This window comes from Nicotiana attenuata, unplaced genomic scaffold, assembly GCF_001879085.1.
Source record: "Nicotiana attenuata strain UT unplaced genomic scaffold, NIATTr2, whole genome shotgun sequence".
NCBI classification, from domain to species: domain Eukaryota; kingdom Viridiplantae; phylum Streptophyta; class Magnoliopsida; order Solanales; family Solanaceae; genus Nicotiana; species Nicotiana attenuata.
In genome coordinates, this window is record NW_017670821.1 from 256,301 (window position 1) to 279,244 (window position 22,944).

General features: G+C 38.4%; 1 protein-coding gene and 1 long non-coding RNA gene across 2 annotated transcripts; both read right to left on the reverse strand.

Moving 5' to 3' along the window:
• Positions 1 to 2,400: 2,400 nt before the first annotated feature.
• Positions 2,401 to 6,828, reverse strand: LOC109243657 (zinc finger CCCH domain-containing protein 14-like). Its single transcript, XM_019410617.1, has 3 exons — positions 6,522 to 6,828; positions 5,161 to 5,221; positions 2,401 to 3,394 (listed from the first exon to the last, which is right to left on the reverse strand). The coding sequence occupies exons 1-3, from the start codon at positions 6,592 to 6,594 to the stop codon at positions 2,647 to 2,649; spliced, it is 882 nt and encodes a 293-aa protein (XP_019266162.1). The 5' UTR covers positions 6,595 to 6,828; the 3' UTR covers positions 2,401 to 2,646.
• Positions 6,829 to 8,242: 1,414 nt separating this feature from the next.
• On the reverse strand, positions 8,243 to 10,051 carry LOC109243655. The gene is made up of 2 exons (XR_002070594.1): positions 9,857 to 10,051; positions 8,243 to 8,440 (listed from the first exon to the last, which is right to left on the reverse strand). It is a non-coding gene; the product is annotated as an uncharacterized LOC109243655 (long non-coding RNA).
• Positions 10,052 to 22,944: the final 12,893 nt, after the last annotated feature.

Here is a 22,944-nt window from a genome sequence, read left to right on the forward strand (position 1 = left end):
TATATATGACAGAGCACACTTGTTTTTTCATGTATTATTTTGTGATCTTGGATAAATAAAGTTGGACTCTTAATGACTTATATTAAGTTCATTCATAAAGTTGATGACACTTTGTTAGAACATATTTTACATCATAATATATGGAAGGAATTGTTTGTTTAAGAGCATGACCGTCATAATTCATGTATTGATATGTTCTAGTTAAAGTCATTGTTGCATAACTTTTAGTTGAGTGATAAAGTCCATGGCCATATTATTATATTTATCTCTCATAAAGGATTATCTGATTTTGATATGTGGACCGAGTGAGAGAATGTTAGAAATTTACCATCTCTTCTAGAGACTTCTAGTGTGGCCCACATATTATGTAATAAATTATTTACCTTGTCTCCAAGTAAATAATATATCAGATAATATTCTGTAGTTATGCATATATGGTAGTTTCTTTGATGGAAAGAAATATTTTTTATTAGGAGTTCGTAGGGCAATTATAATTTATGGAGAAGTTCTTATGGCTAAAGTATTTGCCTAAGAGTCCCTAACCTACCTATAAATACACATGTGATTCCATCAGTCTTAGTATCCAATAATATGCAAGGCTAGAAGGCTCCTAGGGTTTACAAGCTCAATCAAAGGTGATTCTCTAGAACACTTGAACAACCACGGTTGAAGGTACGTTTCTTGTTTAATTTCGCTGCGTTTAATTTCGCTGCGTGGGCTCTGGGTATGTGTTTAAAATTCGATAGAATCATCCAAATATGGTCTATCATACGAAACTTTCTTTTTCAAAATTGTATTTTTTTTTTTTCATCTCATTCTATAGTACGAATCAAACACACCTAGGGAAAAATAGTTTGTTCCTTCGTGAGACCATAGAATTTTCTTGCATGTAATTTCAAAAAGTGTTTAAACTATATGCACAAATTGTATCAAATTCTTTTTACACATAATAAATTAATTTGCCATAACAAATTATTTACCATTTATTCAGGATTAGTAATTAATGCTTGTTAAGTACATTTTTATTGACTTGACTCTATAAATATTTTTATGTAGATTGTAGAACATAAACTCTTTTGAAATAAACAAGAAACGTTTTGGCCTATTGCATTATTGACTTAACTCATTAATTCTGCTCTCGTTGTTTACATGATGATATTCTTCCATAGATCTTCTTGCATGTAGTTCTCCTACATATTTGATTAGAGTTAGCATGTGACCTTCTCAATCATTATCAGCCTCGTGAAATCTACCTTCCTACATCCATTCTCTTTATATATCTTCCCTGCATCGAACTCAAAGTTGTTTGAGAATTCTCAAACGTCTGACTATGGCCTAAAATTTCGTAAATGTGTTCGATGACCAAACAATGACTTAGAATTAAGTATTACCTTAATCATTAATGTTAAACTAAATGTTGATTTTCCATCTTTATTTCTTCAAGTATTCAAGAATTTTAATTTGCTACTATTTACAATTCATATTATAGGATATCACGCAGTTTATTCCAGGATTCCAAATGTATAATTCTTAAATTATTTAACTATACGGGAATTACCAGCTATGTCCATTTATAAGTAGATCATTATAAAAATTGGCCAATTGATAAAATATTACTAATATTAGCCAAATTAGCCAATTAGCTATTTGAAGCAAAAAAATATCAAATTTTTTGCTTTGTTTTGAGTGGGTGTTATTAGAATAGATTGGGCACAACTTAAGGAGCTTGAATCTCAGTTTTGGGATGATTTGGTGAAGTTTTGAGGTGGTTTGAATTGAAAATTCGAAGTAAAAGCTGAACATGAAAAAAAATATGTGTATCACACTGTGTATCATTTGTGTATCACATATGTATCATATTTGTATCAATTGTGTATCACATGTATATCCATGTATACACATACATGCGTGATACATGTTTGATACATGTGTCGCAGAAGACTTTTTGAACTCGATTTAATTACGAATTTTGGTACAAAACCAGTCCAAATCACCTCCAATCTTCCTCAAATTTTGTATATTGACTTATCTATATATTTTCAATGAATTTCAACTATACCCATTGAAAAAGTTCCTTTTTTGCTTAGATTTTTGGAATATTGTATAAATTTTTGTATTTCATCACCTTATTTGCTACCCCGTCCATGAGATTTCCTTTACATCTTGTATCTAATGTTGCTATCACGCTTAAAAAAATGGAAGGTGATTTTTACATATGATTCTTTGATAGAAAGAATCCTATTATTTGGTGTTTCAATTTTTGTTGGCTAGTTTTGGTAAGTCTATGACTAATGGCGAGTGGTAAGTTGAGATTTATTTGGGACATTTTTGTAAGTTTCCCTTAACTATATACTCCTAACAATTCTATGTACTTCAGTCCAAAAGGTGCATCAATAAAAATCAGCAAAAACGGCTCATAGCTCAGCAAGTTACCAAATGGAGCACAAGAAATCAGAGATATATGCATTACTACAACTAGAACTTCTGCTTTTATAAAATATCAAAAACGCCTCAATACCAAAACAAAACCCAGTTCCCCCCACAAAGTTGCATTGCATAACCAGAGCCCAAAATTGAGAATAATACAATGGTTCACATGCGTGCCAACAAGCTAGATACCACAAAGCGTGAAGCAGCCTATCAAGGTCACACACCTGTTTTCCGCAATTCAGCAGCACCATGAGCAAAGTGGCACCTGTCTCCAAAAGTGCAAGACCCTTTAGCAAAATTCTCACACAACTTTGTCTTGAAGTTGCTACCTGGAGGAGCAGCACCACCAGGAATTGCAGGTGTTCTTCCAGGGCCACCTACTGAACCAAGGCTATTGATCAACTCCCTTACCATGGCACTAGCCTGTGAAATTTGTTCAAACGTGCCCTCTAGCTCAATGTTTCGGAGATTTTTATCTGTTTCATGATCCCGGATTGCTAGCTTGGCACCTGTCTGCCTACAAATCTGCTTAGAGTGCACTCCACCCTTCCCAATGATGGCTCCAGCCAGGGAAGCATCTACACTGATCTTAGCAGTGGCTGACGTACCAAAACTAGCCGCAGGTCCTGAAACAGCAGGCTCTATCCGCCCACCAAAACGGCCTGGAACTGGTCCAACCCCCATTGCACGTGGATCCTCCTGTGAAGGCATGATAGGCTTTCCGATTTCCCACTCCCCATGAGCAAAATTGCATTTGTCTCCAAATTTGCATCCCTCAGCTGTGTTGTATTTGTTGCAAAGTTTGGTTTTCACAGAAGAAGCATTTCCATTGGACATGGGGGGTGCTGCAGTATTTCTCGATGATAGAGCTGGTACCATTTTCATCATCTGAGCCACAGCATTATAGCCACCAGGGACGTAGTGAAGGAAATGGCAGTTCTCACCAAAGGGGCAGCCAGCAGTACTGCACAACCAAAAGAATCAAGCATCAGCTTAGGCCACTCTAAAACCAAATTTCCCATCACAATTAGCCAGCATAGCAATTCAGGCACAACAGATGGAAAGCAGCACAGTTCCACACAACTGGATTACGATACTAAAGCAAAATATTTCATCTGGGGACTGGGATACTTTCTAAACACAAGGCATAAGTGCCCTTCACAGCTAACCCAATCCCAGTCTCCTCTTGCATTAAGGTGATGTAAAAGGGTTTAACAGTCATGATTCAAGGAAAAGAAACTCACAAAACAAGAAAGTTAAAGGGTTTGAAGTGCAGAATTCTATGTTCCAACTTGCAGGACAGGATGAGAACCTCTTCACTTATGCCCCCACTATGAAAGGAAACAAAACTAAGATATATTCATTCCAACCAATACAGAACATAACTAAAGAATAGAGTTGATCTTAATCAAAAATGCAAAATAAAAAAAGCAAAACTCATGACTTTCACCCAGTCAACGCAAAGGACAAGAAAAATATTCATCTGGATGAATTTATAGAAGAACCGAAAGATATGCTAACAGCTATGAAAAAGGAAAGCCGAGAGAACAATGTGCATGAGTTCAAAAATAAATCAGCAACATAAATCACACACACTGCATACGTAAAAGAAACTAGCCTTAAGGTATGTGTCCTGGTTAAATTCAGCGGATACAGTGGCAAATCTAATAAGAACTTCTATTATCTATGTAGATTAAGTTTTGCTTGTCAACCAATCAACTCAGAAAGTACGACAGAAACTAATGATTACATATTCATTCTTTTAAAAAGAAAAAGCATACTAGCGAATAAACATTAAAAAGACAACAACAACAACAACAAAAATCAATGTAATCCCAGATGTGGGATCTGAAGAGGGTAGTGTGTATGCAGACCTTACCCCTATATTGTGGAGGTAGAGAGGAATAAACATTTATATTAATGAGCATCAAAAGCAAAAAATCTCATGTATAGAGGGAGCGAGAGAGAGAGAGAGAGAGAGAGAGAGAGAGAGAGAGAGAGAGAGAGAGAGAGAGAGAGAGAGACGTGCACACTTCATTCAGGTATTTCATCAAAATATTTGTGAGTCATATTTTAATAAGGTATAGCCATAATAAATCCTCTAAGAATATGATTTTTACTACATGGACAGCAAGTCAAGTCTTAGTTAAAAATTANGAGAGAGAGAGAGAGAGAGAATCGGCCCTCAGGTGCCTTAAGTAACATCATGCAGCACAAGACTTCGCCCAAAAACTCACTAACTGGAAGACCAGCTAAAGAGGTTTACAAGATTAAATTCACTGATTGCTACACTCAGTTCATAAGAATGTCGAGTAAGACGACAACTAAGCTGTTAAACAGAAATCCTTATTAGGCCGAAAGAGAGAACTTTGAGAAGCTTTAGATAGTACATCTTAGAAATGAAAGGTGGACCAACATACCTGTTTTCAATGTATAAAGAAAGACTGATAACACACCATTACAGTAAAAATTAGGTATAAATTTATAAAACTGTTGATATATTAGAAACCAATTCTCATTCCTCCAAGTGCATTATAGCTGGGAGTATCTATTCTCAACAAAAAATGTTCACAAACAATTGCATCGTCATTAAGCTTCTACAGCTTTATAAGCATTTAACAGACTCACAAGCAGAAATCGGCATTTATATTAGCAATTGTAAATGTTGCACTTCACATTAACTTAAAGTCTATATAAATTAAAGTTCATTAGGTAGGCAAAGATTTGAACCTGAAAAACTTCGTGCATGGCTTTGATTTGCTTCCTATACCACTTGATAAGGAGTCCATTTCTGTTGAACCAAATTAATTATTTATCCCAGTTAGAAATCTTGTTAAAATTCATGCTAGATGAAAATTAGCAGATATCATATCCTTATTACCAGCAAAATTCAACTAAATTGTGTAAGTTGAAAACATTGAAAGAAGCTAAATATCATAAGAGAAGTTCACCAAATCTTCTCATCCATCTCATTAGAGAAGCAATTGTAGCAATATTGAATCATGAATTCAGTAAATTTCTTTTTCCGACAGGAATAATTCCTACAAATTTAATGACTTCTTTTTCTACCATTTTTTAAACCAAAACAAGTTAATCGGAACATGACAAGGTCCTGACATGTACATAGGCAGATTCAAGATTTTAATTTGCTGGATTCGGCATTAAGGTTTTTACCTTGAACCCATTATTGTGGATTCACAATGTAATACTTTCCCAACCAATTCCCACATATGTATCTATACTCCTGTGTCAAAAAAGCTGGGTTCAGCTGGACCATTGTTTACATGCTCGATCCGCCATTACACATGTATGTATGAGACATATCATTCCATCAGAGAATGCAAGGATAACTATATTATACTATAATGTTTAAAGTTTTTATGTTATAACAGAACATTCATGGAGCTGTTCCTTCAGCCCAATTGAATTAAATTAAAAATCTACTGAACATCTTTCTGAGTAAACAGATGTGGACAGAAAGTTCTCTTTTATTTTCTACTTATTCCCTCTTAGAAATTAGAGAAGTCATATATTTGCCTCCAGATGAACCTTAAAGAAAGGAGTTTGGACTCTAAAAATAGGAATTCTGTTTCTTTGTTTTTTCTATTAAGAGTAACTACTAATAAATCTACTTCCGCTATATCAAAAGAAGTTCAAAGTAAAATGAACATGCATCCCAACATATGTACAAGATAGCCACACTGAATCGAACCACAAAACATATACCAAAAGTTGAACAGGGGACGTACAGTTAATCCTTATAAATATTCCTATTATCAAAAGCATAGTTAAAAAGTTCGAAGCACAACCCAAAAGAAGCATGAACTTTTTTATAAGCGAGATATCCCCACTTAAATAGTCCGACCACTACTCTTCTCCACTTAAATACCAGCTCAACCTTTCTCCCCTTAAATACCAAGCTTTGGGTTTGAACTCGTGACATGCGCCTAGTAAACACACATCACGCCAAGTAAACACACATCACGCCTCTTTCCGCTAGACCAATTCACTGGGGCCCCAAACAAGCATGAATTCAAAAAAAAAAAGTATACTGCTAAAGAAAAAGATATGAAAGAATAATGTATAAAAACCTGGCTTATATTTCTTTACACCGCCATTGACGTTGGCACCAGCATCGTTTCTGTTTCTCTTTCGGTTGTCCATAGCAGGTTAACTCACAGATCGAGGTTCGAAGCAAGTGAACAACAATTACTGTAAAAATTGGTTACGTATAAGCTAAAGAGAACAAAAATACGCGTAAATGAACAAGATTTGTAAGGGTAAGTAGCGAAAAAGAGTAGAAGGAGGAGCAAAATCTACAGGCCAAAACTGGAAACCCTAAATATAGAACTAGGGTTTTTCGCGAAGGGAGAATAAAAAGTGGGGCGGGAGGCGTTTATATGAGGTTATTGGATTGTATACTCGGGTTTAAATTCGGTTAAGAGTGTGAGTTTGGATTCCGCGCGGGATTTTCTGGAAACTTTGGTGCGAATCTTAAAGGTATATGGAAAGTCACGTGCTGTGATGTGAGAGGCAAGAGAGAAAAAGATTTGAAATAGCCAAATTTACAATTAGTAATTAGAAATATCCATAGTTTCAAAAAAAATTAAAATTTAGCAACTTTTTTTGTGTAAAGATAAAATTTGAGAAAAAACACCTTTAAAATCCGAAAAAATTCCAGCAATTGCTGGATTTTGAATTTTTTACATATGAAATTCCAGCATAATATGCTGAAATTTCATAATATGCTGGAGTTCCAATATATAATACTGGATGTTTATACATAGAAGCTCCATTATCCAGCATATTATGCTGGAACTTTCTGTGTGCTAGAGTTCCAACATAATATGCTGAAAGTTTATGCGAGCCCTATAATCCGGCATATTATGCTGGAACATTCCATGTTTCAGCAAATTAGTAGCTAATTTTCAATAACTTTCTAAACGCCGGCTATTTTTCAATTACTTTCACCCAAATGTCACTCGTGATTATGGACTTTCTCTTTAGGGCTCTATTTCTATTGGGCTTTTCTGAAATGCCCATAGTAGGCCCAAAGCGTTTTAAGGTCTGTGAGAATCGGCCATAGAAATTAATTTCATTTATGTATTTTGAGTAGGGAGCTTGTACACGGCTACTTACTAATTATGTTTGCGTTCGTAGTTGGAGTATACTTCTGCTCCATGGAATGAATATCGTACAAAAGCACAAGACAGCTAGAAATCTCAATGGTAAAATTGAAATGCACTTTTTAATGTAAATTCCTTTAAAAAGTAGAATCTTTTTTTTGGTAGGAAAGATAAAACTTGTCATTAACTAAAGCAAAGCATACGTACTGAGAAGGTAGTGTGTAGCATACACCAATTTACAGCTACTACAACAGTAACTATTACAACAATTACTAATGCAAACATCAAGAGAGGAGTTCGGATACATAGTAGGGTTGTTACAAAAAGTTGAGTTTACTGGATAAGTGTCACGGCCCAATTTAGGATCATGACCGGCACCTAGGAGCAAGTGCTCCCAAGTAAGTCTTATTGTTGGAACGACGCGAGCCGGGCCGGGTCTCGATTCAGAAAGATGAAGGGCCCAAAAGTCTAAATAGGGGGTTACAAATTCTCCATCTCGGTATTTTACAGAAAATCGAAAAGAGTTTTCCATATTTTACGACTATCCAAAAATAAACATGTCTTAGAAATTAACAACACAATCAACCAATATCCACCAAAACAAGTTATAATCCTCATCAACGAAGTACTCCCAACACAATAATACTAACTTCATCTCCAAAAATACGATAGGAAAGACTAATACAAGTCACGAATCTATATCAATAAAAGAATACTCATGATACTCATAAAAATGACTACGGAGCGACTCTAAGAGTTTCAAGAAAAATGCTATAACAAATAAATAACAATCCTTGCCCACGCGAACAACTGCAGGGCTCACCAGAAACTGTCAACTCGTGTACTCTAATTAACGGAATTCTCGCATGCGTTTATTGCTGCCTCTGTAAAAATAATAGCGGGGAGTGAGTCGCTAGCTCAGTGAGTAATAATACTTAACCCCAACCATTTTTAATAGGGGACAGGTCAGAAAATATGCTTGTATAATAATCACAAACTAAAATGCCCTTTTTAAAACGGTAATAACAATCAGTCTCATCATGTGTTTCCTGTAACAAAATCAATTTAACAATTCAGTAATAAACTCGGTAAATACTATGTCATAGCAAATCTTTATATTTGGGAGGCCTCCAAAAAAGGACCATGTAATCTGTATCACTGTGTGGATCCCTTCGTAAAAGGAGTCAAATATAACTGTAAGTCCCTACCCGAGGAAAAACTATAGTTGTATGCTAGTTCTACCTTCCCATTAGCGAGGGCTATAACTGTACTTGGTAATCAGTAAATACAAGGTGCGCCAGATCTAACGAACACGTCGTTAGCTACGGGATCCTTCAAAGTCTCCTCCCGTTCATACTTTTCTTTGTAAACCGTAAATCTTCACATGGAAGCATTTTCAAAACAGTACAGGGCATTTTAATTCTTGTCAAATCATGTAATTCAATTTCTGTAACGGTAATCATATCTCTAGTAATAGAAAAATATGTCTAGTATCAGTGAGAATATTTTAAATAACTGTAAACATCTCAAGTAAACTATTCAGTACCATATCAAGTAAAAGACTTGTCCCACGTGCAATTTCGAACATTCAGTAACACATTTTATTTTCAAAATAATGTATAAACCATGCAGGTTATGAAAACACAAATTGCGATAAGATTCCTACTCACCATACCCTCACCATACTCGTACCGAAATACCAAACACGTTACCTCAAGCAATCCATAAGATTTCCTTCAATCAATCTATAATCAAATCATATTGATCTAGTGTCAACTTACTTGTATAAGCTAATTCGTAACTATTCAAGATATCCCACTCTTAAGGTTTCAATGTTTGATTTTCAAATTGTCAAAGTTGAATTTTTGTCGATGCCTCTAAAAGTTGTCCTCTGCCTTCCTTGTATTCTTTAGTCTTTGGTAAATTTTTGAGAAGGAAAGTTGTTTAGTCTTGGTAATATATATATATATATAAAAGATTCTCGTACTTGTTTAAGCATTAATTGCCCGTGTCTCTATCAAGGTAAATTTCTAAAGCGAATTATTCACTCAAATATACTCCAGTACCTCTATCTCCTAGCGGTATTCAATTTACAATCTATATAAATTGTTAAATTTTCAGAAAAAACTAATTAAAATCTGATTCTTTTTCAATTAATCCATTAGATATAAAATCTGATTTTTTTTCATGAGCATTCTTGCATCCACTTCAATTGGAACTCACTAAGTTACAAATATCACTATTTAACTAAAATCATGATAAATCAAAGATACCCATATCAATAAAATAACAAGATATACCTTGAATTGAGAAATAACAATGGTTGGGAATAATTATATTGAAGCACCAAGTTGCTAGCAGCTATGGAACTCTTCTTGATTTTTTCCTCTTATTTTAGAACCAGAAGCTATCGTTGCTTTCCTCCTCCAAATCTTTTGTTCTTTTTTTTTCTTCTCTTCTAACTTTGTTAGCAGCAGTTGCTTCGTTTCCCCATCCTTAAGCCCCTTTTCTTTTCGTTCAAGTGGGCTTTGCCCTTTCTTTTAGTTGACTAGGTTTTCTTCTGTTCTTTTCCTTTGTTTTTTTTTCTTATTTTTTTAAAGTTAATTTATGTTAAAAGAATATACCCTAACTTAAATATGAAGTATTATATTCTCCCCACCTTATGAAATTCGGTCCCCGAATTTAACTTAACTACGTACTTGTAGATTGAAATAAATGAGGATATTTGACTCGCATAGTATCTTCTACTTCCCATGTAGCTTCTTCAACTATATGATTTCTCCATAAGACTTTCACGAACATAATTTCTTTTGACCGTAGCTTTCTTACTTGTCTATCAACAATAGCTGTCGTCTCATCCTCGTAAGATAACTTCTCATCAAGCGGTACAGTCAGTGCTTCAAGTACTTGAGAGGAGTTCGATATACATTTTTATAGCGTAGAGACATGAAACACTGGATGAGTAAAAGAGAACTCAGAAGGAAATTCCAAACGATAAGCTACAGTTCCCATTCGGCCTAGTATCTCATACGGTCCTATAAGCCTACGACTCAACTTGCCTCTTTTCCCAAACCACACACCTTTCATAGGGGAGACTCGAAGGAACACTGTATCCCAGATTGTGAACACCAACTCTCTTCTCCTATTATTCGCATAAGAATTTTGTCTATTATGATTTGTGAGCAATCCGATCTCTGGGTCTTGTCGATAGCTTCTTGTACTAAGTCGGATCCTAATAATTTAGTCTCATAGGCTTCAAACCATCTGATAGGAGAATAACATCATACACTAATACAACGCTCCATACAGTGCCACCTAAATACTAGACTGATAGCTATAGTTGTAGGCAAATTCAGCTATAGATATATAAGCTCACAAGATACCTCCAAACTCAAAATGTAAGCTCTCAACATATCCTTCAACATCTGTATGGTACATTTAGACGGATCATATGTCTGCTGATAAAATAGAGTACAAAGATCTACTCGTATAACCAATGTTTCTTGGAAATATTATTTCAAAATCATGCATTAAATTGTGATCTTCTATCAAAAATAATGGATAGACCCCGTCTAGTTTGACAATTTTCCATTCATATATATTTGAGTATATTTATCCTCACAGTGAGAAGTTTTAACTGGCAATAGTGTGCCTACCATGTTAGTCAGTTTTCAATTATCTTATTACCCACATATAATTATAACTTCTAATTATTTGAGGTAGTTTTGTTATATAATTCACTTTGATTCTATTCTATTTTCACTTTAGAATCTTGAGTTGTAGTGCGGTTGAGAGTCACAAATGTTGACATGCTAACAAGTTAAACTGTTAGAAACAATGTTAAGTTGATCTTCCTTCTTTATTTTTCTACAAATATAATTTTCTTCTAGTCATGGTACATCTTACTAGGCTCTGAATGTATTAGCGTATTTAGAGTTGTGAGCTCTTCAAGATTAACTCATCTTAACACTTCTATATCTAGTACACATATCTAGTTACCTAGTCGAGAATACAATTTCTGTCAATAGTTATATCATTGCTTTTACTAGCTAGAACTTCATCTCGATATTTACATAATCTTCATCTTCATATTGAGTGGCCTTTATGTACTCTACTAGTGAAGACTTGGCTTTAACACAAGCCAACAATATCTCTACATTCTCCATACTAAATTTGATATGTACCCTTTAGTCTCTGCATATTTTTAGCCAAAGGTCCTTTTTGTAGAACTATATGTGTCAAGCTGCCCATAAATTTTCTGTTCAATGCACCAGCCACAATATTGGTCTTTCCATAATGATACCAATGAAACAATCATGGTCTTGAAGAATTTTCATCCACCAACACTACCGAAGGTTCAAGTTTTTCTACTGGAAAATATACTCTAAGTTCTTGTCGTTAGTATGAATCTCATACGTTTCGCCGTATAAGTAAAGCATCCAACCTTCCGAGCAATGACCATTCCAGCTAACTCCTAAGCATGAGTAGGATAGTTTTGCTCGTGCTTTTTCTAGTCTTGGAGCATAAGCTATAATGCGACCATTTTGCAATAGAACACATCCTAATCTCACTCTCAAACCGAATATTGTGAGTCCTTTAGAACTTGATGGTAAGGCTAATTCTGGAGTGGTTGTATCACGACCCCAGTTCACCCTCCATGAACATGTCGTGATGGCACCTAGTTCCTACAACTAGGTAAGCCTATCAATGCGGAAATAACAACTTAACTAGCGAAATGGTTAAATAAAGCTAAACATATTAAAATAATAACTTCATTAGTTATAATAAAATAAAAATGAAAATACAAAACAAAAAAAAAACAAAACAAAATAAAAGTTCAAACTCGAAACCTAGCAATGTATACAGCTACAACTACACCATTAGTTCCCCGGCAACGGCGCCAAAATTTGATCACGCCCAACTCTAGTCCTAAAAAGGATAAGCGGTCGCTGCAAATATAATCCGTTCTATAAGTCCGGAGTCGAATCCCACAGAGAATTAAGGCTTAGCTATATCTGTTTAATATCACTAAGAAGACAAGTTTGAACAATTTTCTAAATTATAAAGATTGAGATTTATATTTCTAACTAATTAACTAACAAATACTACAAAACAGTAAAATTATCAACTAACGAGATAAAGGGTTGGAGACTAAATTAAGGAGGTCTAGAGTTATGATTTCCCCAGTTGTCGGAATCCTTCTAGCTATGTTCCCTACAATTTCGCCAATGTATTCTCCACTGATCGTGAGTACTTTAGGTGCCGTAATTCTCTCTCGAGCAACTACAAAAATTCACTAGACATATTCTCTCGAACTACGCTAGTTGGCTTTATCTAACCGCTCATTATGACCACGTCAAGGCTTTGTTATTTCTAGACCTGCCTTTAAACCCACTGTGTTGATTTCTCACATACGTTAGGGATTAAATATGTATCCTTTCTCAAGCAACACATAATAAATAGGCACAGTCAATCGATGGCCATTCAATCAACAACAATAAACACGTAGTTCAACAAGTAGAGAAATCCAACGGCTCAATTATATAAAAACATAACAAGAATTTATCCTACAAAAGGTTCCATCAAAACCCTAGATAACAAATTAGCTATTCATAATAGTATGTAAAACTACAGTACTAAATGTCATGACCAACAATGAAAAAATAGGAAGAGGAAGGAAAAACTCGTTGAAGAATTCCCCGCCTTGCTCCTATTATGTCTATGCCTCCTTAGGTCGAATCTGTGTCAAAAATATGTCCTACCTCCTCAAAATACCATTTTTCCATGTATATATACCAATTCGGGTCGGGCCCAAACAATTATACCTTCTCCTACGCGAAAAAGGATAATTTTTCAGGTCTGGACACTCGCGGTCGCGGTCCAGGTGCGGTATTTTCCCGGTGCACTGCCTCAATCCGCGTCCAGGTCCGCTGTTGCAGTTTCGACCACGTTTTTCCCCCCTGTTCCAGTTGGGATTTGGAAAACGTAAAACATGAATGTTGTATCCCTTTGAGTTAGCTTTCCAACCATATATTATATAGCCCAAATGGAGTTCGGAGCAAAGAGTTATGTCTATTTTACTAGACAGTGCGCAATATGCCTACTCGAGTCTTCGTTTGTTCTTAACTATCAAATTTGACCCCTGAACACGATCTCGGCTTCATTTCTTGGGCTGTTACTCAAACTTCAAAGCTCCAAATCACTTGAATTCATTCCATAACATCTATATAACTCGAAATCACTCCTACAAGGCATAAAACACACAGTTAGTGCAAAACACTAGCGATTAAAGTTCAAACTCAATTAAAGTGCAGTAAATTAGAGTGTAATAAGTGACTAAAATACGCAATTATAGCCTATCATCACTCCCCGCTATTATTTTTACAGAGGCAACAATAGATGCATGCGAGGATTCCGTTAATTAGAGTACACGAGTTAACAGTTTCTGGTGAGCCTCGCAGTTGTTCGCGTGGGCAAGGACTGTTATGTATTTGTTATAGCCTTTTTTTTGAAACTCTTAGAGTCGCTCCATAGTCGCTTTTATGAGTATCATGAGTATTCTTTTATTGATATAGATTCGTGACTTGTATTAGTTTTTCCTATCATATTTTTGGAGATGAAGTTAGTATTATTGTGTTGGGAGTACTTCTTTGATGAGGATTATAACTTATTTTGGTGGATATTGGTTGGTTGTGTTGTTAATTTCTAAGACAAGTTTATATTTGGATAGTCCTAAAACGGGAGAAACTCTATCCGATTTTTTATAAAATACCGATGAAGCTTACTTGGGAGCACTTGCTCCTAGGTGCCAGTCATGATCCTAAATTGGGTCGTGACAAAATTGGTATCAGAGCTTATGTTATTTTTGTGGCTAATGGAGTACACGTCAGTAGTAGAATCTCAATTATGGTTATGTAGGCGGCCATTCCCATAATCGTGATTCTTCGAGGACGTGATAGGATGTTTCTAGTCTTTCTTTCTTGTTCCTCCGTACATGCGTGACGATTATGGTTAACTAAATATATCACCTTTCATTTTATTCCTGTTTGGCTAGGACGAATCACAAATAATAGAATTTGGCTAGAGGTTCAAAGACACAAGTGTTGTCACTCGGCACGCAACTGTCTCCTAGAAAAGGGAAGCGGTAGTAGTAGAAATGCAAATAAAAAGTGTTGTTGTACCATAACGAGGGACTTTCATACCGCTACGATGTGTAATAAAGTCCATTCCTGAAATTACCACTAGTACACCACTATAACAATCGGAGAGTGTTTTCACAAAGGTATTTACCTCGATAAAAAATGAAAAGTTGAGATCTTGATGGATATTATAGATAGACAAGAGAAGAATGAGAAAGAAAAAATAGGGATTTAAATGCCTAAAGCACCTAAACTGACCAAGATTATTGAGAAGAGAGAACTATTCTTAATATAATTCCTACAGTTGAAACTACCAAATTTGCCATTTCTAATCGTTCGAAGAATACTCATATGTCTTAATGGAAAACTTAAAGCATTATGGACTCTAGGATGTTCTAGCGAGAGGTGGGCGATGCTAACAACTTATAGACTGAAGAACATGGCCAATTTATGGTATGTTATATATTTTTAGTTACATCGGTAGGAGCACACAACTAACTTGGGAACAAGTTTACTAAAATATTTATGAATCACCTTCTTTTTGAAAGTCGATAGCGTGAATCTACTAGGTAAGAAATTAGTTGTAACGACCTGACCGGTCATTTCATGAGTTACCGCTCCGTTTCCACCATTTTTGCTTCTGTATGTGTTGTTCAGCTGTATTTCATCGCATCGTGTTGGTTAGTTTGGGTTCGGAGTGGTTTCGTAGAGGAATGAGACACTTAGACTCTTAAGTTGGCCTTTTCGTTAGAAAAGTCAACCGGAAGTTGACTTGTGAGTAAATGGTCTTGGAATTTGGTTTTTATGGCTCGGATAACTTCGTTAGGTAATTTGGGACTTAGGAGCGTGATCGGAATGTATTTCGGAGGTCCGTGGTAGATTTTGGCTTGAATTGGCAAAATTGGAATTTTGGTGTTTCCCAATTGGTAGTGGAAATTTTGATATCGGGGTCGGAATGGAATTTCGGAAATTGGAGTAGGTCCGTTGTGTCATTTGGAATGTGTGCGCAAAATAACAGGTCATTCGGATGAGGTTTGATAGACTTTTTGATCGATTGCGGAATTCGGATGTTTTGGAATCCTTAGGCTTGAATCCGAGGGTGATTTGGTTTTTCGGCGTTGTTTTGAGTGTTCCGAGGGTTGATATGAGTTTGAATGGTGATACGTGACTTGTTCATATTTTTGGTTGAGGTCCCGAAGGCTTCGCGATGGATTCGGAGGGTTGACGGAAGATTTGGAAGTTGTGTAGAGTTGCAGAATTTTCTGCTTCTATTGATTCCGCACCTGCGGATTGGGGTCCGCAGGTGCAATGTTGCAGATGTGCAGAGGAGGTCGCAGAAGCGGTCAATGGTCAGGTGGAGCTTGACCGCAGGTGCGGAGCTTCTAACGCACCTGCGGGGCCGCAAGTGCGAGGTTTAGCCGCAGATGCGGAGTTGGGCCCTTAAGTGAAAAACCGCAGGTGCGGTTATTTTGACCGCAGAAGCGGTCCGCAGATGCGAAAAGAGAGCCGCAGGTGCGAGATGCCTGGGCAGAAAGTATAAAAGGTCATCTTCGCGATTTTCATCTTATTTCCTCCATTTTTGAGACGAGTTTGGAGCTTTTTGAGAGGATTTGAAGAGGGATTCATGGGATAACGCTTGGAGGTAAGATTTTTGAACCCAATACTCGATTCTATGGCATTATTTTACTTATTAGGCTTGAAATTATTTGAAATTAAGGGTTAAAATTGGAGAATTAGGGCTTGGTATTGGAGAGTTCCCATTGGGGATTTGAGGGGCCATTTGGGGTCCGATTTTGATGTTCTTGGTATGTATAGACTCGTGGGAGGATAAGGATTCTAGTGATGTGATTTTTATTGGAATCCGAGACGTGGGCCTGGGGGTCGGGCTTGGCCAATATCGGGATTTTTGATGTAATTTGATTATTTTCGCGTGGGATTTGTTCCTTTAGCCTATTTTGATGTTATGATTCTGATCTTGGATAGATTCGGGGCGAGTTGAGGCCGAGTCGAGAGGCAAAGGCATCGCGCGCTAGAGTTTGAACCGGTTTGAGGTAAGTAATGATTGCAAATATTATCCTAAGGGTATGAAACCCCGGATTTCACATCGTTGTGCTACTTTAAGGTGACGCACACGCTAGATGACGGGCGTGGGGTCGTGCACCGTTGAGGATTGTGACTTGGTCCATCCCGTATGACTATTAAGTCGCGTATTTTATTGGAAACTATTTGATATTATTGTATTTTGGAAAGTATTATCATGTTTTGGGTTGAATGCCATATTTGGGCCTCGTGCCAACAGTTTGGACCCTTAGGGTCTTTTTACTACTATTCCTCACTGTTTTTACTTAATATCTGTACAGTCATGCTGTATTTTACTGATTTCATAACTCAGCCGTACTTACTCCGTTTTGATACTTTAAATGATATTTCGGGCTGAGTATCCGGTTTTTCTGTTGCCCGAGTGGCTTGAGAGGTTTCTAACTGAGTGAGGCCCAGGCCTTATGTTGTGAGGACATTATGGGATCGGGTTGCGCGCCGCAGCATGTTGTACTGATATGTGATATATGAGAGGTCGAGGGCCTGATTTGTTATGCCACGAGATGGCTTGTGATAGCGCTTGGGCTGTAGAAGCCCCTCCGGAGTCTGAACACCTCCAGTGAGCGTGGGTACCCAGTGTGAGTGATGTGATATTGCCCGAGGGGTTGTTGTTGTTTCATGTTGTTGCCCGAGGGGCTGATTACGAGCGATTATGAGGTAGCCCAAGGGGCTGGTTCTGTTGATATTTTGCTCGAGGGGCTGTTTATGTTTCTATCATTTTTACTCACTATTTCACCTCTTGTTTGAAACTATTGAAAGATGTTTTAAAAAGGCTTTACTGAAACTGAGTTGTTTTTACGAGTTAATTGATTTTTCTGTATTGTTCTGGAAATATACTATTTTGTTGTAGTGTTATGACGTGGAATTACCTGTTTTCTTACTGCTCAACTTCTTTTATTTTTATTACTTACTGAGTTGGCATACTCACATTACTCCCTGCACCTTACGTGCAGATCCAGGAGTCTCGGGGCGCGATAGTGAGTGCTGATCAGTCTTCCAGCAGGTCTCCGGAGTTGGCTAGGTAGCTGCTTGGCTTTAGCAGCCCTGCACTTCTCCTTCTTACCTTACTTAGATTGTCTTAGTATTTTATCTTCGGACTATGTTAGCCTTTTCTTGTTCTTAGATAGGTTTGTAGTTGCTCATGACTGGTGACACCCCGATGTCGGGCATGTGTTATATTTCCGCACTGCTTATTTAAATTTATATTGTGAGATATTTGTTAATTAATGGCTTAAAAATGACTTTTATGGAATAATGGTTCGATTGGGAATGGTGTCGGCTGGCCTAGTTTCACGATAGGCGCCATCACGATCGGGTCGGTTTTAGGGTCGTGACAAGTTGGTATCGGAGCCTAGGTTACATAGGTCTCATGAGTCATGAGCAGGTTTAGTAGAGTCTCGTGGATCGGTATGGAGACGTCTGTACTTATCCTCGGGAGGCTGCAGAACCTTTAGGAAAAACTTCACATTCTTGAATTCCTGTCGTGCGAATCTGTTGATTCTGGTACTAAACTTCTGTTATTCTATTCTCTCACGGATGGTGAGGACACGCACTACCAATCAGGATGGACGACCACCAGTACCACCAGTTGGGGAGACTAGAGACCGAGGATGTGGTCGAGGCCGTGGTAGGGGCAGGGGTGTGGCCCGCACAACAGCTAGGCAGCACCTGCAGATCCACCAGCCGCCCAAATTCAGGATTAGGTCCCAGTTGCGGACGCTCCAGCAGTACCAGCGCAGGCACCGGCTGTGCCTATTGTTATTCTAGGCCTTTAGGAGGCCCTGGCCCAAATTCTATCAGTGTGCACTGGCCTGGCTCAGGCGGTCTCAGTTACTGCAGCCGCAACTACTTCTCAGGCAGGGGGAGGCACTCAGACTCCCGCCGCTCGCACACCTGAGCAGGTCCTGCAGGGACTTTAGACACCGGGGGCACATCCAGCCTAGCCGGTTGTAGCTTCTCAAGACTATGTAGCTCCTGTTATGCCAGAGGACAAGCAGCACAGATTGGAGAGGTTTGGTAGACTTCAGCCTCCTACTTTCGATGGTGCAAACTGTGAGGATGCCCAGGGTTTCTTTGACAAGTGTCAGAGGATACTTCGGACCGCGGGTATTTTGGAGACCAGTGGGGTTCACTACTTTCCAGTTCTCCGGTGCTGCACTTAGTTGGTGGGAGGCTTACGAGAGGCGTAGGCCGGTTGGCTCAGTGCCCCTTTCTTGGTAGCAGTTCTCCATTCTCTTACTGGAGAAGTTTGTACCCGAGTCTCGCCGAGAGGAGCTGTGCAGGCAGTTCAAGCAGCTTCGTCAATGTGACAGATCTATTACACAGTATGAGATGCTTTTCTCCAAGTTGGCTCGTCATGCGGTCTGGTTAGTTCCCACGGATCGAGAGAGGATCAGGAGGTTTATAGATGGCCTCGGTTTTCAGCTTCGGTTGCTTATGACCAGAGAGAGAGTATCTGGTGCTACTTTTGATGAGATTGTTGATGTAGCTCGACAAATTGAGATGGTTCGTGGTCAGGAGAGGGTTGAGAGGGAGGCTAAGAGGCCTCGTGGTCAGGGTGGATTCAGTGGTACTCATCACGAAAGCTAGTTTCAGCACAGCAAAGGCCGCCTATTCAGGCATGCTCAGCCAGCTCGCCCAGCTTATCGTGGAGCATCATCAGGCCATGGTGCTCACAGTTCTCATCAGGGCCATTCCTCACTTAGTGTCCTTCCAGCCCAGAGTTCGTCCCGTGCTCCATCAGTTCAGGGCTCTTCTATGCCAGGTTCTTCTGCTAGTCATCCCGGTGCTAGGGTTTCCCTTCAGTCCCCGTCTCCAGCACTAGGGAGTTGATATGAGTGTGGAGAGTTGGGGCATATGTGGAGGCAGTGTCCTCGTCGTCTTGGGGGTTCATCTCAGTAGAGGAGTCAGCCCTCGACTTCAACACCAGTTACTTCACCACCCACCCACCCAGCTAGGGGTGGAGGACAGTCAGCTGGGGGTCGCCCCAGAGGGGCAGTGTAGAGACTCCTACCATTGATTCAGTCCCGGTAGTGAGGGACTTTCCGGATGTGTTTCCTGCAGACCTGCCGGGCATGCCACCGGACAGGGATATTGATTTTGGTATTGATTTGATGTCGGGCACTCAAGCCATTTCTATTCCACCGTATCATATGGCACCAGCGGTGTTGAAGGAGTTGAAGGAGCAGCTTCAGGAACTCCTTGATAAGGGGTTTATTCGGCATAGTGTGTCGCCTTGGGGTGCGCCTGTTTTATTTGTGAAGAAGAAGGATGGAACGATGAGGATGTGCATTGATTACAGGCAGTTGAACAAGGTCACAATCAAGAACAAGTATCCTTTGCCTCGTATTGATGATTTAATTGACCAGCTTCAGGGAGGGAGAGTGTTCTCCAAGATTGATCTCCGTTCAGGGTATCACCAATTGAAGATCAGGGACTTGGATATTCTTAAGACAGCTTTCAGGACCCGATATGGTCATTATGAGTTCCTTGTGATGTCTTTTGGGCTGACCAATGCCCCAGCAACATTCATGCATTTGATGAACAGCGTGTTCCGGTCATATCTCGTCTCGTTTGTGATTGTTTTCATTGATGATATCGTGGTGTACTCGCGTAGTCAGGAGGAGCACGCCGAGAATTTGAGAGTTGTATTGCAGCGGTTGAGGGAGGAGAAGCTTTATGCAAAGTTCTCCAAGTGTGAGTTTTGGCTCAATTCAGTGGCTTTCTTGGGGCACGTGGTGTCCAGTGAGGGTATTCAGGTTGATCCAAAGAAGATAGAGGCGGTTCAGAGTTGGCCCAGGCCGTCCTCAGCCACAGAGATTCGCAGCTTTCTTGGTTTGGTGGGTTATTACCGTCAATTCGTTCAGGGATTTTCATCTATTGCATCACCCTTGACCAAATTGACTCAAAAGGGTGCGCTATTCATGTGGTCGGATGAGTGTGAGGCGAGCTTTCAGAAGCTAAAGACTGCCTTAACCAGAGCTGTCGCACCCCCTTTTTCCTCGCGGAGTCCGGGTTTCGACATTTTTGGGACAACTCCTTTCCTTTTGGGAATTGGGTATGAGATTTGAAGAGTCGCCACCTAACGGATTAAGGTGCGTTAGGGCACCTGGAGCAAATAACTCATGATTACATTACCATAGATTGGGTAAGGGCTCGAAATTACCTTGAGGGGAAGGTGTTAGGCACCCCTCGAGGTCCACAACGGTGAGTCCCGGCCAAACTCGAGTTAAGTTAATTAGTCTTATAAGCAAATTTAAACAAATAGATATTACTCTTAAAACAAGGAGTAAAGGGGGTCCCAGGTTTTTTAGCCTATAGGATCACTTCTGTGCAATACTTGGTAATCGTCCCTAAATTGGGGTGCTACACATAGTGTTAGCGCACATGTCATCATTTCCTTTACTACCCAATTACCCTTCCCTTTTCAATTATTACCTAAGCGTTCTAATGACATCCAGTACATACCTTACGCGTGTGTCACACTTCATTTTTACACATCCGAAGGTAGTATATGGGAGTTTTTCCACTTTAAGTGACATTATTCAAAATGGGATTATTTATTCAATTCAGAGTCGCCACTTGGGATAGTTTGTTTTCTGGTGTCCCAAGTCACCGGTTTATTTTAAATCTCAAAACGAGGAAATTTCAACTTTCCTTTTGAAGTCTGCGAACCAGAAATTCTGAATAAGGAATTCTGTTAACCCGAGGGAAGGTGTTAGGCACCCCCGGATTCCGTGGTTCTAGCACGGTCGATTAAACTATTATAATTGGCCTATTATCTGATTTTAATACATGTTTTAACCTATGATACAATTTTAACTTATTAAACCGCTTTTAATTATTTTTTAGGAAGATTCAACGTTATTTAAAACATGCCTTGAACCACGCCACATGAAATGCACCCTCAGTCCACGACACATTTTATTTAACGTTGTTGAGATTTGGATTTGGGTCACATGAAATGCACACCCGAGTTTAAGGAAAGTAATTAAATTACGCGCCTAAAGCAACTACGTGCTTTCAAGTTATAGCAAGGTTTGCGAGGGCCATGAAAAATTCAACTAATGGCACACCTCGATTTCTAAAGAGTTAAAATTAATAAAGTGAGGGCCATGGATTATGGAAGTCAATTGTGGAAAATGGGTTAACTATTGGTTCGTTACAAGTTCAAATCCCTACGGCCTGTTAGCAGTTGCGCATTCAACACCACTAAATTTTAAATCCAAACTCAGAATTAACCGGACAAATCGAATAAACTGACCTTCAAGCTTGCCATCCATATTTAAAAATCACCCAAAGAAACTGACATATCCATCTTATAAGAAGAGATAAAATAAATATAGAACAAACAAAATAGTTTAACATAGCTAAAGCACATATTTCAATTTCTAAGCTCATTTCAAATGAACACATTCAATTCTTCGAGCCACTCAAACGACAGATCTGTGGCTTTGCAAATGAAATTCTAACAATGACTAATTACCAACAACAAACACCAAATTATCCCTTAACATCTAACAACTCAAATATCTAAATTCAACCTACTGAAAATTCAAAGCTTATCAAAGACGGAATTCTTTAAAAATCAGTTTAGCAAATAGACGTGCTAGATTTAACAATTGATTACGGAACTCACAGCATTTTTCCTTCGAATTCCTCAAACAAAAACAACAAAACAAAACAAAAAAATAGATAGCGAGAACAGAAAAAAGGGGAACGAGTGGGGAAATTGAAACAATGAAATAGCAAAAAAAGAGGGAAACGAACACAAACAAAGGGGGGAAAGGAAAAGAATCCAAAATTGGATTTAAATATGCAATGATATAAATTCTGAAGGATTTAGTACCAGTACTGATAAATTTCTTGGAAATAGGGGGGTACACGGCATATTTGCTTTGAGCCACCAAAAAGAATAAATCTCTGAAGCAAGAGAACAGCACAACAACATCAGTAGCGTTTCTTCACCAAAAACCAGGAGAATCGACACCGAATTCCCAAAAAACTGAAACCAAACCTTCAAATTCCAGCTTCCTTTTGATTTTGTTTGAAACCATTTTTTTCGAATTTTTGTTTAATTCCAGCTTCCTAATGTTTTTTTTTTGTATTTTCTGTGCGTGAAATTTTGAGAAAATGTAAGAAGAAGAAGGGAG